Raw genomic sequence first — 14,404 nt, forward strand, 5'->3', positions numbered from 1 at the left:
TTATGAAAAGAATTTGGGAAAAGATTTAGAAAATTATTTGTAACTAACTAGCGTAACACCAAATTTGACTTATTCTGCATATAGTTTATATAGTGGATGCTTCCCCGGTTATTTATTTTGAAAAATTTTCAATCCACAGGTAAACACATTGGCTAGTACAGTAAACACCCATGTATCTTTTACCTAGATTTGTCACTTATTAATATTTTGCTCCAGTTTTGTTTTTACACACATGCACACACACACATGATTTTTTATTAAAGCATTTGAAAATAAATTACATCATGATGGTTTACCCTGTGATACTTGAGCATACATATACATCTCCAGAGATTAAGGCTAATCTTCTATATAACAACAATATTATAATCATAGTTAAGAAAATTAGTTCTGTTGCATAATAAAATCCATGTTCAAATCGTGCTGTTGCCACTGAGATGTCTTTTGTCTTACTCAGGATTCCATCAAGATTCATGTTTTTGATGAATCTTTAATCTCTTGAAGATGGTGGTGTGCCTCTTTAATCTTTCTTAAGCGTAACAATTTGCTGCACTGTTTCTGTCCCCCTTCTTTTGTAGAATGTTCTACATCTTGGGCTTGTCTGATTATTCCTTGCTGGTTAGATTCAGTTCAAACAGTTTGGTCATGAATACCTCATGGGTTCACACTTAGCTTTGTGTCACGCTAGCAGGTACATAACTTGAGATTCACATACCTCTTAGATGAAGAGTTTCATTGCTTAGTTAAGGTGAAGACCAACCAGATTTTTCCTTTGTGAAGGCTTGTTTTTCTCCCTTTGTAATTAGTCAGTAATCTGTACATAATACCATGAGACCTTCTGAATATCCTGTTTTTCATAATATTTCACTTGATTTTAGCATTCATTCATATGCTGTGCATTGTATAGGTTATAGTACTAGCTGTTGCAAAATGGTGGTTTTTCTCATTCTAGCATTTTTTCTATATTTATAACTTAATTCTTTTATAGAGAAGAGCCTTCGTTTAGGGGAAAGAATGGGTTTTAACAAAAAATTCAGCTGCAAAATATTCTATAAATAGTATGCCATATGTTTATTTAATATATATATGCACATGTAATAGTGGTAACATAATATGTCATTCTTGTGTTGGAGCCATGCTAATCTTCTCTAAATCATTCCAGTTTGAAGCAAGTGTTTATATCTTTAAGTATAAACTGTACAACATTTGCTCTATCTTCTGAATTTTAAAATCATACATCTTAGTTTTTGTTCTTGAAATTTTAATCACACCCATAATATTGAAGAAAGCACTTAGGAACAGAGTAAACATGTTACTTAGAAATATGTTAACAGACGTTAAAGAAGGGAAAAACAGTATTTGTTTTCAGCCTTTAATATCTTAGTGGATTGAAATGTTTTCAAATTTTTTGGAAACTAAAACTACAGAGTTTATTTTCTCTGATGTCATAGTCAGTTTTGGCTATGTCACTATTAAATAATGAAGCTAATTTGCTTGTTTTCTCCCTATTTTATTAAATGTTCATGGTTTGTAATTTTTATTTTTCAGCTTGTAATGACCAGCCTGCAGTCCATTCTTGAAAATGTGGATACACCAGAATTACTTTGCAAGTGTGTTAAGTGCATTCTTTTGGTAGCTCGATGTTACCCTCATATTTTCAGCACAAATTTTAGGGTGAGTTCCCTGACTCCCTCTTTTCATATGATGGGGTGAGGGATTGGCTGCGTACATGAGGAATTGAGAAATTAGATAGAAAACAGAGTTTCTGCTCCTTTGAGTATAGTCAGTTTTAAGGGCCAGGATTGAATGATACAGTAATGCAGTTTTATAAAAAATACCATCTGTACTTGCCAACACTAGTGCCTTAAGATACTTAAATATTTCATCAATGTCACAAACAAAGGTCCGTTATTCTCCTGCCCTGTCCCTCTCACCCCCCTCTTAAGTTAGTATGATCTCAAGTAGGTAGGACATAAGATGTTCTAGAATCTCCTACTCTTATATGGTCCACAGGTGGAATAGCAATAAGACCTTAAAATGATTAGTCCCCTTTTCTTTGTCTCCATCCAGGATACAGTTGATATATTAGTTGGATGGCATATAGATCATACTCAGAAGCCTTCACTTACACAACAGGTGTCTGGTGAGTCATTCAGGAAATACCAGTTATTTAAATATTGTGGGAAGGAGTGTTGGTTCCTCAAAGACCAGCTGTTAATACTAGTTCTTTTGATAATAGAAGAAACACAATTACTTCAGAGAATATTTTGGTGAAGATTACTTGTTAGCTACCTTTATCTTTTCAAAGGAAAAGTGTGTACTTTTGTAGTAAGTAGGGAGAGTAAATGCAGATTGTAGTGTTGCACCTATGACTTGTCTCAAGTCATTTGTTGCATGTGTTGGTTGGAAGATAACCATAGTGGCAGTACTCTGAAGGGTAGAATGGAAGGAACATCCTGGATATTTATGATTTTTTTTGTTTTTCTAGTGATTAAACAGTCAAACAAATGGATTAATTTGGATGATTGTCATAAATTGTGGGAAAAAGCCACCTTTTTTTTCCAGTTAAATGAATGACTAGTAGGACTCACTTGAACTTGTTCCAGGTGCTGTAGTTTTTCATAGCTTGTTTGGTACAATAAAGTTCTGAAGTTAAGATACACAGGTAAGAATAGTTCTCTCAGTTCCACTGGCGAGTGGTCCCATTTCTCCCCCGGAGATGAAGGTACACTTTCAGTGGCCAGGTGTGGCCCTGGAGGAGAAAACCAGTGTGGTCTTAGATTGGGGCAGTATAGTCTCAGCCATGTGTGTAGTGATACTATGGATATTAAATCTACTTAAAAAAAAAAAAAAGGACAGATTAGATTTTAATTTCTGTAGCATTTTTATTTCTGTAGCATTAAAAGAGGTAGCTGTTAATCATTAGTATATTTAATAGTTCATGGGAATTTCCCTGGTGTCCAATGGTTAGAACTCTGCACTTCCACGGGGCAAAGAGGGATGGGAGAGTGGTTTGATCCTTGGTGTGGGAACTAAGATCCCATAAGTCATGTGGCACAGCAAAAAAACAAACAAAAAACAGTTTATAGTGCTAATTTTATGATATAGGGCTTGTTTCAAGAGTGAGCAACTTGAAAGTCTTTTAAAAGTCTCTTTTATTTGGACCTAGATTTTTTTCCTACTCTTTCAAAATTTTTTACGTGCTTCCTAGGGTGGTTGCAGAGTTTGGAGCCATTCTGGGTAGCTGACCTTGCATTTTCTACCACTCTTCTTGGTCAGTTTTTAGAGGACATGGAGGCATATGCTGAGGTGAGTATATAAAAAACTAAGTTATTTCCTAAAATTTCAGTTAAGAAAAAAAAAAAAAAAAATCTAAAGCAATGCTAGATTTATTTTAAAATAATTCTGATCACCTGACATTTAAGCAAAAATTATGAGACCATTGCTTCAGATGCTTTTAGGTTGCCAGCAGAATTACTGGAAAGATTGCAGACCTAATTTCCCAAAGCTTGAAATAATTTTCGTGGCTGGTAATTTTCCAAAAACATTTTCTTCAGTTGTAGTTTACTCTTTTTTTTGTTATGAAAAAGCTGAATTGATGTTGTGAATTGATGATGAAAAAGGCTTTCCTCTTACTTGTATCGGCAATCTTGGCTTGTGCTTCAGAGGACAAGGCTTGGTTTCAGTTACCTTTTGAGTATGACACTTTTAAGTCAAGTGTCCATTACTGGTTCTCGGATTTCCTGGCCACTGTCATGATTTAAACCTGCCGTCTTTGAATTTGTCTCTTATTGTTTCTTTCCTGCTTAGTTGGTAATTACCATGATTCTTATTTGGTGGTCAAGGCTTCCATAAAGATGTAATTTCATTTTTTCTTTATACCTTTGCTCTTTCTGGCAAACGGTTAATTCACTACTTGTAACTGTACCAATATGTTTTCTCCCTTTCAGAGAAAAATGAGAGAATATTTTGCTTCCCTATGTTTCTTTACCCCCACAGCTAGGATGTCTTGCTTCCTAGCACAGCTTTAAAGCTGATCTGCTTCTCATAAGCCACCCATTCTTTTTTGTAGAGACTTGCCTTTTGCTATCCCTAGAGATCTAGTTTTCTTCAGTTATTTTGGTGCTTAATTATATGTGGGTATAATGGTTTTCATATTCCATTTTTTGCTAATCTTTTCCTTTGAGTATATCTAATTTCCTCAACTGACTTTAAATCTGTAGATTAGGTATTACAAGTTCTTATAATTTTTTGAACCAGCCTCCTCTAAACTCCCCCATCCCCCTTCCTCTTCATGTGCATGATATTGGCTTATCTTACTGTTGGAGTTGCTCAAAGAATCTATTGAGGTTAATATTTGCTTTTTAAATAATTGGAGAAGTAAAGTCTACTTTTATATTTAAGATTCGTGTTTCCTTTTCTGTCATAGGCCAAAATTCCTCTTCATTTATACAGATCTGTTATAAAGTTTAAAAATTGGGATTTAAAAATTGGGAGTTGCTTTTTGTTTGTTTTTAAAAACAATGTCCTTCTTAAATAAGAATGCTGTGAATTCACATCCAGGACCTCAGCCATGTAGCCTCTGGGGAGTCAGTGGATGAAGACGTTCCTCCTCCATCAGTGTCCTTACCAAAGCTGGCAGCACTTCTCCGGGTATTCAGTACTGTGGTGAGAAGCATTGGGGAACGTTTCAGCCCAATTCGAGGTCCTCCAATTACTGAGGCATATGTAACAGATGTAAGTTTTAGTAGTCTTAGGTATCATTCAATAATAATTGCTTTTTATTTTAAATGGTTCTCTTTACCTAGTGAAATATGTTATTAATCTCTCATTTGTTTAGCATGTATCTATGTGTCTGACTACTTTCTTAAATAGCCAGAAAGGTAGGGAATTCTATATTCCATTCCCCCTCACCCCATGATAAAAGGTCCACTGTGTATTTTTAAATGCTGTGAACTTTTAGGAGATTCTCTGTAGGTCCATTTAGTCTTGTTTTTCATATATAACTTTAAAAACATTCTGTAGTTTTTTAATAATTTAAAGTTTTGATTTAAAATTATTGTGTCTCCTTTTAGTTTTTCAACATACTAAGAAGTTTTTCAACATACTTCTCATTTATAAATAAGGCTTTGAAAAGTAATTTTTGCTAAGCATGACAGGATGAAACAATTTGATAGCTTGACATCAAAGGATATAAAGACATAGAATCTAAAATATGTAATAGCCTGAGACCAATTAAAAAAGGTAGCTAGATTTCTACATTTTAGCCCCAGACATCAGCTGTGTTGTGTTACAGTCCAGTGAGTGGTTCAGTGTAATGGATGTGAGAAGTGAATCCCTATCATTATATTCTGCTTGAACAAGAAGGGAGAAACTTGTGTGATAAAGTCTTAAAAGACCTAACCTAAATGATTAAAACTTTACTGTTAGTATGAATTTCTGGCTTTCATTAGCATTTACTTTTGTTGAACACATTGCTAGATAAAATAGGACATTAATTACATATTTAATTCTTAGTAAGTTAATTGTGTATTTGAGCAGACATGTCAGCTCCTGAAGATAATTACAACCAGTATGTTAATATTTTAAAACTGAGCAAAGTAGTTTAATTTTTTTTAATTGTCTAAAAGGGTGGTTGATGACTGTCAGTGTTGAAATAAAAGCAGTTAACTCAGATATAAAACAAAGGACAAGCACATATCATTTTCCAGGATAGTTCTATATTAATGTAGTCTTTAATGAGAGTCTTTTAGGTCTTTGCCAAAAATGGTATTTTAGGCCTTTTAAACCTATTGTTGGTTTAAAAAAAAACCCTGTATGTAGTAGTTGTTGAATATTACATAAAAATTTGAGAAGTATTATTCTGTATCAATTTCCTCTGTATCTGTTTTTTCCTAAGTTATTTTAATTAAAAATTTAGTATGTTAATATTGACTACTATAGTTTAGTGGAGTTTTTTGTTTGGAAATGATATGATTTTCATAATACTTAAATAGGTATTATATGTTATGAATGAGAATATCTTTACAAAGAGGCCGCCAATACATGAACTTTCATAAGCTAAACTATCTTGGATATTTAGTTTTATAAAAAAGTCCAAGTGCTAGATTATGGAAAGTTATTCTCATGGTAGGTTATTTCCATGTTGTTAATACTGTTATTAAGTTCTAGTGTGTTTTATGATTATTAAAAAGATTTTGAACTTCAGCTATTTAGTGACTTTGGTTGGGGGGTAGGAATTGGGTATAAGGGAAATAGAGGATGGCAAATTCCATTTCCTGTCACAGTAGTACTTTAGATACTTAGGCAAGATCCTTTCTGTGTATTGTACCAGAGATACTCTTATTATTATTCAACCATTGAGAACTGGAATATTGAGACTACTGACAAGGCAGGCAGTTAATTTTCCATTGAAACTGCATTAGAAAGAAAATATTTTCTTGCTCTGTGGAAGAATATGAATTTTTTTAAAAAGCTGCTTGTTTTCCCCATTTGCAGGTTCTGTACAGAGTAATGAGATGTGTGACGGCTGCAAACCAAGTGTTTTTTTCTGAGGCTGTGTTGACAGCTGCTAATGAGTGTGTTGGTGTTTTGCTCGGCAGCTTGGATCCTAGCATGACTATACATTGTGACATGGTTATTACATATGGATTAGATCAACTGGAGAATTGCCAGACTTGTGGTACAGATTATATCATCTCAGTCTTGAATTTACTCACATTGGTATGTGAATTCTTTTTTGTTGCTTTTTAATATGTTTATTCAGGTTGTTAAGTGTAAATTGATGTGGAAGAAATTAAGTCCTTGTTTGCCTGTGGGGCTTAAAAATTTTTTTGTATTAGTCTTTTAAAATCTAGTTTGCTTTTGCTCTTGTATCTGTTTACTTTTAGTGTTTGAGATCTTATCTTAGTGTAGCTTCACTCTTTTTTCTTGTTTTTGATGAAATAGCATGCTTCATATGAGACTTATCTAGCACTCCTGATAAATTTTGTGTAGAGGAGGTACTTGATACTTATTTTGAAAGACCCTGTTATGTTTTGCTTCTGAAACATGTGAAAGCTTCTTTGATAGATTTTCTTTTCTTAATCATAAATATTCCCTCTTTCTTCACCTTTTATTATGGAATTTTGAAGCATATTTTTTAAAAAGTAGAGTAGTATAATGAATCTCTGCATACTTAATACTTGGTTTCTGTAATTAGAAACACATGGCCCATCTGGTTTCATCTAGGCCTCCTACTCTCTGCCTCCTCCTTGCCATCCCTCCATCCCCAACTGGATTATTTCAGAACAAATTCTAGATGACATTCTGCTGAACATTGCTGCCATAGTTGTACTTTCCTTTGCCAATGTAAAAATTTACCCTTAAGTGTAAATACATGTATCCTATTTAGATAGCTAAACATTTAATGTCACAGTGTTAAGGCCTAAAAATACAGCTTAGATATATTACCTTTTTCTTTCATAGATTACTTTTCAGAGCAGTTTTTAGGTTAACAGAAAAGCAGAATGTACAGAGTTCCCCTACAGCCTCTTTCCCCAGTAGTTCCCTCTTGTTACTGATGAGCCAGACCGACACATTATGATTAACTAAAGTCCATAGAGTTCAGTCTCTGTATTGTCCATTCTGTGGTTTTTGACAAATGTGTAATGCCATGTGTTCACCATTGTAGTATCATACGGAAGGGTTTTACTGCCCTGAAAATCCCTCCTGTTCCACCTATTTTCTCCCCTCTTCTACCTGGCAACCACTGATCCTTTTTCTGTCTCCCATCAGATCAGATCAGTCACTCAGTCGTGTCCGACTCTTTGCGACCCCATGAATCGCAACACGCCAGGCCTCCCTGTCCATCACCAACTCCCAGAGTTCACTGAGACTCACGTCCATTGAGTCAGTGATGCCATCCAGCTATCTCATCCTCTTTCGTCCCCTTCTCTTCTTGCCCCCAGTCCCTCCCAGCATCAGAGTCTTTTCCAATGAGTCAACTCTTCGCATGAGGTGGCCAAAGTACTGGAGTTTCAGCTTTAGCATCATTCCTTCCAAAGAAATCCCAGGGCTGATCTCCTTCAGAATGGACTGGTTGGATCTCCTTGCAGTCCAAGGGACTCTCAGGTGTCTTCTCCAACACCACAGTTCAAAAGCATCAATTCTTCGGCGCTCAGCCTTCTTCACAGTCCAACTCTCACATCCATACGTGACCACAGGAAAAACCATAGCCTTGACTAGACGGACCTTTGTTGGCAAAGTAATGTCTGTGCTTTTGAATATGCTATCTAGGTTGGTCATAACTTTCCTTCCAAGGAGTAAGCGTCTTTTAATTTCATGGCTGCAGTTACCATCTGCAGTGATTTTGGAGCCCAGAAAAATAAAGTCTGACACTGTTTCCACTGTTTCCCCATGTATTTCCCATGAAGTGATGGGACCGGATGCCATGATCTTCGTTTTCTGAATGTTGAGCTTTAAGCCAACTTTTTCACTCTCCACTTTCACTTTCATCAAGAGGCTTTTGAGTTCCTCTTCACTTTCTGCCATAAGGGTGGTGTCATCTGCATATCTGAGGTTATTGATATTTCTCCCGGCAATCTTGATTCTAGCTTGTGTTTCTTCCAGTCCAGCGTTTCTCATGATGTATTCTGCATATAAGTTAAATAAACAGGGTGACAATATACAGCCTTGACAGACTCCTTTTCCTATATGGAACCAGTCTGTTGTTCCATGTCCAGTTCTAACTGTTGCTTCCTGACCTGCATACAAATTTCTCAAGAGGCAGATCAGGTGGTGTGGTATTCCCATCTCTTTCAGAATTTTCCACAGTTGATTGTGATCCACACAGTCAAAGGCTTTGGCATCGTCAATAAAGCAGAAATAGATGCTTTTCTGGAACTCTCTTGCTTTTTCTATGATCCAGTGGATGTTGGCAATTTGATCTCTGGTTCCTCTGCCTTTTCTAAAACCAGCTTGAGCATCAGGAAGTTCACGGTTCACATATTGCTGAAGCCTGGCTTGGAGAATTTTGAGCATTACTTTACTAGCGTGTGAGATGAGTGCAATTGTACAGTAGTTTGAGCATTCTTTGGCAGTGCCTTTCTTTGGGATTGGAATGAAAACTGACCTTTTCCAGTCCTGTGGCCACTGCTGAGTTTTCCAAATATGCTGGCATATTGAGTGCAGCACTTTCACAGCATCATCTTTCAGGATTTGGAACAGCTCAACTGGAATTCCATCACCTCCACTCGCTTTGTTCGTAGTGATGCTTTCTAAGGCCCACTTGACTTCACATTCCAGGATGTCTGGCTCTAGGTCAGTGATCACACCATCGTGATTATCTGGGTCGTGAAGATCTTTTTTTGTACAGTTCTTCTGTGTATTCTTGCCACCTCTTCTTAATATCTTCTGCTTCTGTTAGGTCCATACCATTTCTGTCCTTTATCGAGCCCATCTTTGCATGAAATGTTCTTTTGGTATCTCTGATTTTCTTGAAGAGATCCCTAGTCTTTCCCATTTTGTTGTTTTCCTCTATTTCTTTGCATTGATTGGTGAAGAAGGCTTTCTTATCTCTCCTTACTATTCTTTGGAACTCTGCATTCAGATGTTTATATCTTTCCTTTTCTCCTTTGCTTTTTGCTTCTCTTCTTTTCACAGCTATTCGTAAGGCCTCCCCAGACAGCCATTTTGCTTTTTTGCATTTCTTTTCCATGGGGATGGTCTTGATCCATGTCTCCTGTACAATGTCACAAACCTCATTCCATAGTTCATCAGGCACTCTATCAGATCTAGGCCCTTAAATCTATTTCTCACTTCCACTGTATAATCATAAGGGATTTGATTTAGGTAGTTTTGCCTTTTCCAGAGTGTCAGAATTATATCATATGTAGCCTTTTCATATTGGTTTTTCTCCCTTAGGAATATGTATTTAAGGTTCCTCTATGTTCTTTTGTGAATTGATAACTCATTTCTTACTTTATTCTTTTAGATTGTTGAACAGATAAATACAAAACTGCCATCATCATTTGTAGAAAAACTGTTTATACCATCATCTAAACTACTATTTTTGCGTTATCATAAAGAAAAAGAGGTAAGTGATTGACTGATCAGGCTTTTGCTAACTTAGGTCATTAAAAAGTTTGACTCATGTTCATTACTTAGTAGGTACATAAATGAAATATTAAAATGATAAATATTTGATTTAGAATATTAGAAATTATAATAATTCACTTAATATTTGTTGAGTTTCATACTGTATACCTTGATGAATGATAGTTTTCTCAGGTTTCCATTAAATTTATTAAAATTTATATATATATGTCAAATGTTTATTGTTAGCTTCCTAACTGACTCCCAAGTCAAAGCCAATATAGACTTTCTAAGTAGATGTAGGAAAACCTGTCTCTATAAATTGCTGCTTGTATTTTTTCTGATACTGGCTTAAAAAACAGAAGGCCTTTTAAGAAATTCCACATTGTCATTTTTAGAGAATACTTTTTTGATAATAAAGCTTTATAGATTTTTAAATAGCTTACTGATACTGTGTAGGTTTCCTAAATTTTTTTTTGAAAAATTAAAGTCTTTGGTGTTTTAGACAGTGTGATTTGTATCATCATTTTGCAGATAGTAATATGCTTTCCATTTAATTATTACTTTCCTGAATTCTCTTTTTAAGGTTGTTGCTGTAGCCCATGCTGTTTATCAAGCAGTGCTCAGTCTGAAGAATATTCCTGTTTTAGAGACTGCCTATAAATTAATTTTGGGAGAAATGACTTGTGCCCTAAACAATCTGCTACATAGTCTACAACTTCCTGATGCCTGTTCTGAAATAAAACATGAGGCTTTTAAGAATCATGTTTTCAATGTAGACAATGCAAAATTTGTAGTTATATTTGACCTTAGTGCTCTGACTACAATTGGAAATGCTAAAAACTCACTAATTGGGGTGAGTATTTACTTGTAATGGCTTTGTTTTATCCACATTTGAGCCTCTCCTCATTGCATGTTAACATGTTTCATTAACTACAAGGCGGTGTGTCTGCAGCATCACACAGAACAAACGGCCATATTTTGGATATGCTTGGATAATTAAAATTGACAGGAATATTTTCATGCTGTTATGTTTAGCTCTTGCCTTCCTTGATAAGTTTTTTATATCCTTTTTATTTTTTGAACTTGTATTTTAATGCTCTCTCCCATTTACTCTAGCATGCTTTTAGTAAACTTGTCAACATTTTCCGCAGGACAAGTTTGTGTAGTTCTAAAATGCAACCCTTTCTTCCCCTGGTACTCTTTTCCTTTTCCCACTAGAGTTAGTGCTTCCATATGTCCCTTAGTTTTTGACTACCCACTTTACTTTGGGAACATTCACATATTATTTTGGAAGAAGAAGAAAGATTTCATTCCTTTTAAGAAATCTGAAGTGACTGCTTTTGATTTATAATAATTGCTGTGCGTCATTGAAGTGAAAGTCACTCAGTGGTGTCCGACTCTTTGCAAGCCCATGGACTATACAGTCCATAGAGTTCTCCAGGCCAGAATACTGGGGTGGGTAGCCTTTCCCTTCTCCAGGAGATCTTCCCAACCCAGGAATCGAATCCAGATCTCCCGCATTGCAGGCGGATTCTTTACCAGCTGAGCCACAAGGGAAGACCAAGAATACTGGAGTGGGTAGCCTATCCCTTCTCCAGCGGCTATTCCCGACCCAGGAATCGAACCGGGGTCTCCTGCATTGCAGGTGGATTCTTTACCAACTGAGCTATCAGGGTATATTTCTCCCTCCTGTGGTACTTAGCAAAATTGAAAAGCATTGTTTACAATGAAAAGTAATGGAATATAATTAAGGGGTTAGTGTTTCTAAGAGAGAAGAGAGGGAAAACTCAAGATTTGGTGCTTGTATTTGCATGCTGTCCATATTAGATCAGGTGCCCTGTGTCCCCTGCAGTGACTCTTCTTTCCCTCACTGCTGGGCTGCAGCTGATTCCTCTTTCGCATTCTAAAATTTGATTGTTGAGAAATTCACATTGTGTTCAGATTTGAGTTTTATATTCTACACTCTGAAAGTGAGAGGAAGTGGGGACAGAGTGGTCAGGTGAAAGGAGTATCTTAGCAATGGAAAGAAAGGGAAGAATGGTAAAGGCTTAGAGTGGCAGGATTTGCCCTTTTTTCATACTGGAGAGGGCAACTTGCCATTTATGGTATATGGAAAACTGAGGTAATCTACTACACTGAAGAGTGCAGGGGCTTTTGTTTAGACCAGGGATCAGCAAATTACAGTTCATGGACCAAATCTAGCTGCCCACTGCTTTTTTTTTCTTTCCTTTTTTTTTCTTTTAATTATTGAGATATAATTCACATAGTGTACAGTACCCATTTAAAGTGTACAATTCAGTGATTTTTAATATGTTCACAGAATTGTGCAACCATCACCAAACATCACCTCTTTTTGTAAAGACTTTTTATTGGAACATAGCCACTTTGATTCCTATTTTTTGTCTGTAACTTTTCTCACTGCAGTGGCAAAGTTGAGGAGTTGGACATTGTAACAGAGGTGTCACATAACCTGCAGAGGCTGAGGTATTTACTCTCTTATCTTCTCAAGAAGTATTTGCTGATCCCAGGTTTAGTGTACTAGCTTATTTCCAAATTTAAATCTGTCATTTTAATTTTTAAAAATGTGCAGACATATTCTGAAAGATAAACATTTTGTATGGTCATGTATGTCCTGGAGGAGCCAAACATTTACTTTCTTTGGTACATCATCAGATGTGGGCCCTGTCTCCAACTGTGTTTGCACTTCTGAGTAAGAATCTGATGATTGTGCATGGCGACCTGGCTGTTCATTTCCCTGCCATTCAGTATGCAGTGCTCTACACATTGTATTCTCATTGTACCAGGTAATGTATTTACACATACTTCTTAAGAATTGTCTGTTAAAAAAAAGAAAAAAAAAGTTAGTTTTTAAAGGGAAGATGGACCCTTTAGAGTATACAGTGTAAAATAAAAATGTGTTGATTTAACTTTGGATTTGCTTTTTTTTTAATGAGATATGACAAGATGATCCAAATTTTGTCTTCTAGGCATGACCACTTTATATCTAGTAGTCTTAGTTCATCATCCCCGTCCTTGTTTGATGGTGCCGTTATTAGTACTGTAACTACAGCTACAAAAAAACATTTCTCAATTATCTTAAATCTCCTGGGAATATTGCTTAAGAAAGATAATCTTAACCAGGACACAAGGTAACTAATATTTTATAATGTTTCTAACTTTTGGTTAATTTGAGAAAAAGAAATGAAGACTATCATTAGGGATAGGGCAGCTTCTTCATTATGAAACACTTTAAATTTTGTTTCATTATTTAGTCTAGCATTTCTTGTTTCCTGAAAGAATTACATGAAACCTTTCCTTCCTGCAATATTTTATAGATGAATGTATTTGTAGAGATTTTAGAATTTTTTTTGCTACAATTTATGCTAGTTTGGGGAGATTTTCTTAAAAGACAGTTTTGTCAGAGGAATTTCTATAGTTTTAATATTTCTTATTTCTTGAAGTATTAAAAAAACCAAAAGAAAATTAATGTTAAAAGAATAGATTTTTCAAGTTGTTTTTCTATTTTTAGTTTTTATTAATGTTGAAATCAGCTGTGTATTTTATGTTTCAGGAAACTGTTAATGACCTGGGCTTTGGAAGTGGCTGTTTTAATGAAGAAGTCTGAAACATATGCACCTTTATTCTCTCTTCCATCTTTCCATAAATTTTGCAAAGGCCTTTTAGCCAACAGTAAGATTCTGTGATTATTTAATTTTTGTTAATCAGTGCTTAAAAGAGATCTTTGATAATGAGAGAAAGATAGTCACTTGAGTGCCTTTCATGAGTGGAAATGTCTCATCCCCATTTTAATGACAAAGGTGTAATCTGTCTTAATTTTTTTGCCAGTCTTAATATGTGAAAAAAGGTTGTTTTAAAGTAATTGTTAACATTTTTAAGCTTATGTGATTGTTGATACATTCCATGTACTTTTAAAATTTCCTTCAGAGAAAAGGTTTGGGTGAAGACTAGTCACCCTAAGTAGATTTTTGTTGAGTGTTAGCGTTTTCCCAAATGTTACTACTGCCAGTGAGAGAGGGTTCCAGGCAGGAACAACCCCTCATTCATAGTAGTCACTCACTGTTTATTGAAGTGAATGTGTTCAGAAATTTATGATGTACTGGCATAGAATTTCTTCTGGCAAGCTGAAAGTGTCTTTAAATTTTTAACAGCTCTGGTTGAAGATGTGAATATCTGTCTGCAAGCATGCAGCAGTCTACATGCACTGTCCTCTTCCTTACCAGATGATCTTTTACAGAGGTATGGATTAAATTAGATCCACTCTTTTGACCCTGGACCTAATAACTTAGAAATATTGCCACACTTGTAT

At 35.5% G+C, this 14,404-nt stretch overlaps 1 protein-coding gene and 1 non-coding gene across 6 annotated transcripts in view; one reads left to right on the plus strand and one right to left on the minus strand.

Annotated features, from left to right (window-relative positions):
* Window positions 1-14,404, plus strand: part of SMG1 (SMG1 nonsense mediated mRNA decay associated PI3K related kinase) — a 98,969-nt gene that overhangs the window by 33,140 nt on the left and 51,425 nt on the right. For 4 of the 5 annotated variants that reach the window (XM_070362186.1, XM_070362185.1, XM_070362187.1 and 1 more), the window contains 11 exons: window positions 1,549-1,674; window positions 2,071-2,143; window positions 3,212-3,309; window positions 4,564-4,737; window positions 6,499-6,723; window positions 9,974-10,075; window positions 10,661-10,930; window positions 12,751-12,881; window positions 13,065-13,226; window positions 13,649-13,767; window positions 14,247-14,334. In XM_070362186.1, coding sequence (XP_070218287.1) covers window positions 1,549-1,674; window positions 2,071-2,143; window positions 3,212-3,309; window positions 4,564-4,737; window positions 6,499-6,723; window positions 9,974-10,075; window positions 10,661-10,930; window positions 12,751-12,881; window positions 13,065-13,226; window positions 13,649-13,767; window positions 14,247-14,334 — 1,568 coding nt within the window. Of the gene's footprint in view, window positions 1-1,548; window positions 1,675-2,070; window positions 2,144-3,211; window positions 3,310-4,563; window positions 4,738-6,498; window positions 6,724-9,973; window positions 10,076-10,660; window positions 10,931-12,507; window positions 12,562-12,750; window positions 12,882-13,064; window positions 13,227-13,648; window positions 13,768-14,246; window positions 14,335-14,404 lie in introns of those variants that run through there. The other variant, XM_070362189.1, reaches the window with a different exon arrangement.
* On the minus strand, window positions 1,087-1,196 carry LOC138985670 (U6 spliceosomal RNA). Its single transcript, XR_011462712.1, has one exon. It is a non-coding gene; the product is annotated as a U6 spliceosomal RNA (small nuclear RNA).

This window comes from Bos mutus, chromosome 25 (assembly GCF_027580195.1).
Source record: "Bos mutus isolate GX-2022 chromosome 25, NWIPB_WYAK_1.1, whole genome shotgun sequence".
NCBI lineage: Eukaryota > Metazoa > Chordata > Mammalia > Artiodactyla > Bovidae > Bos > Bos mutus.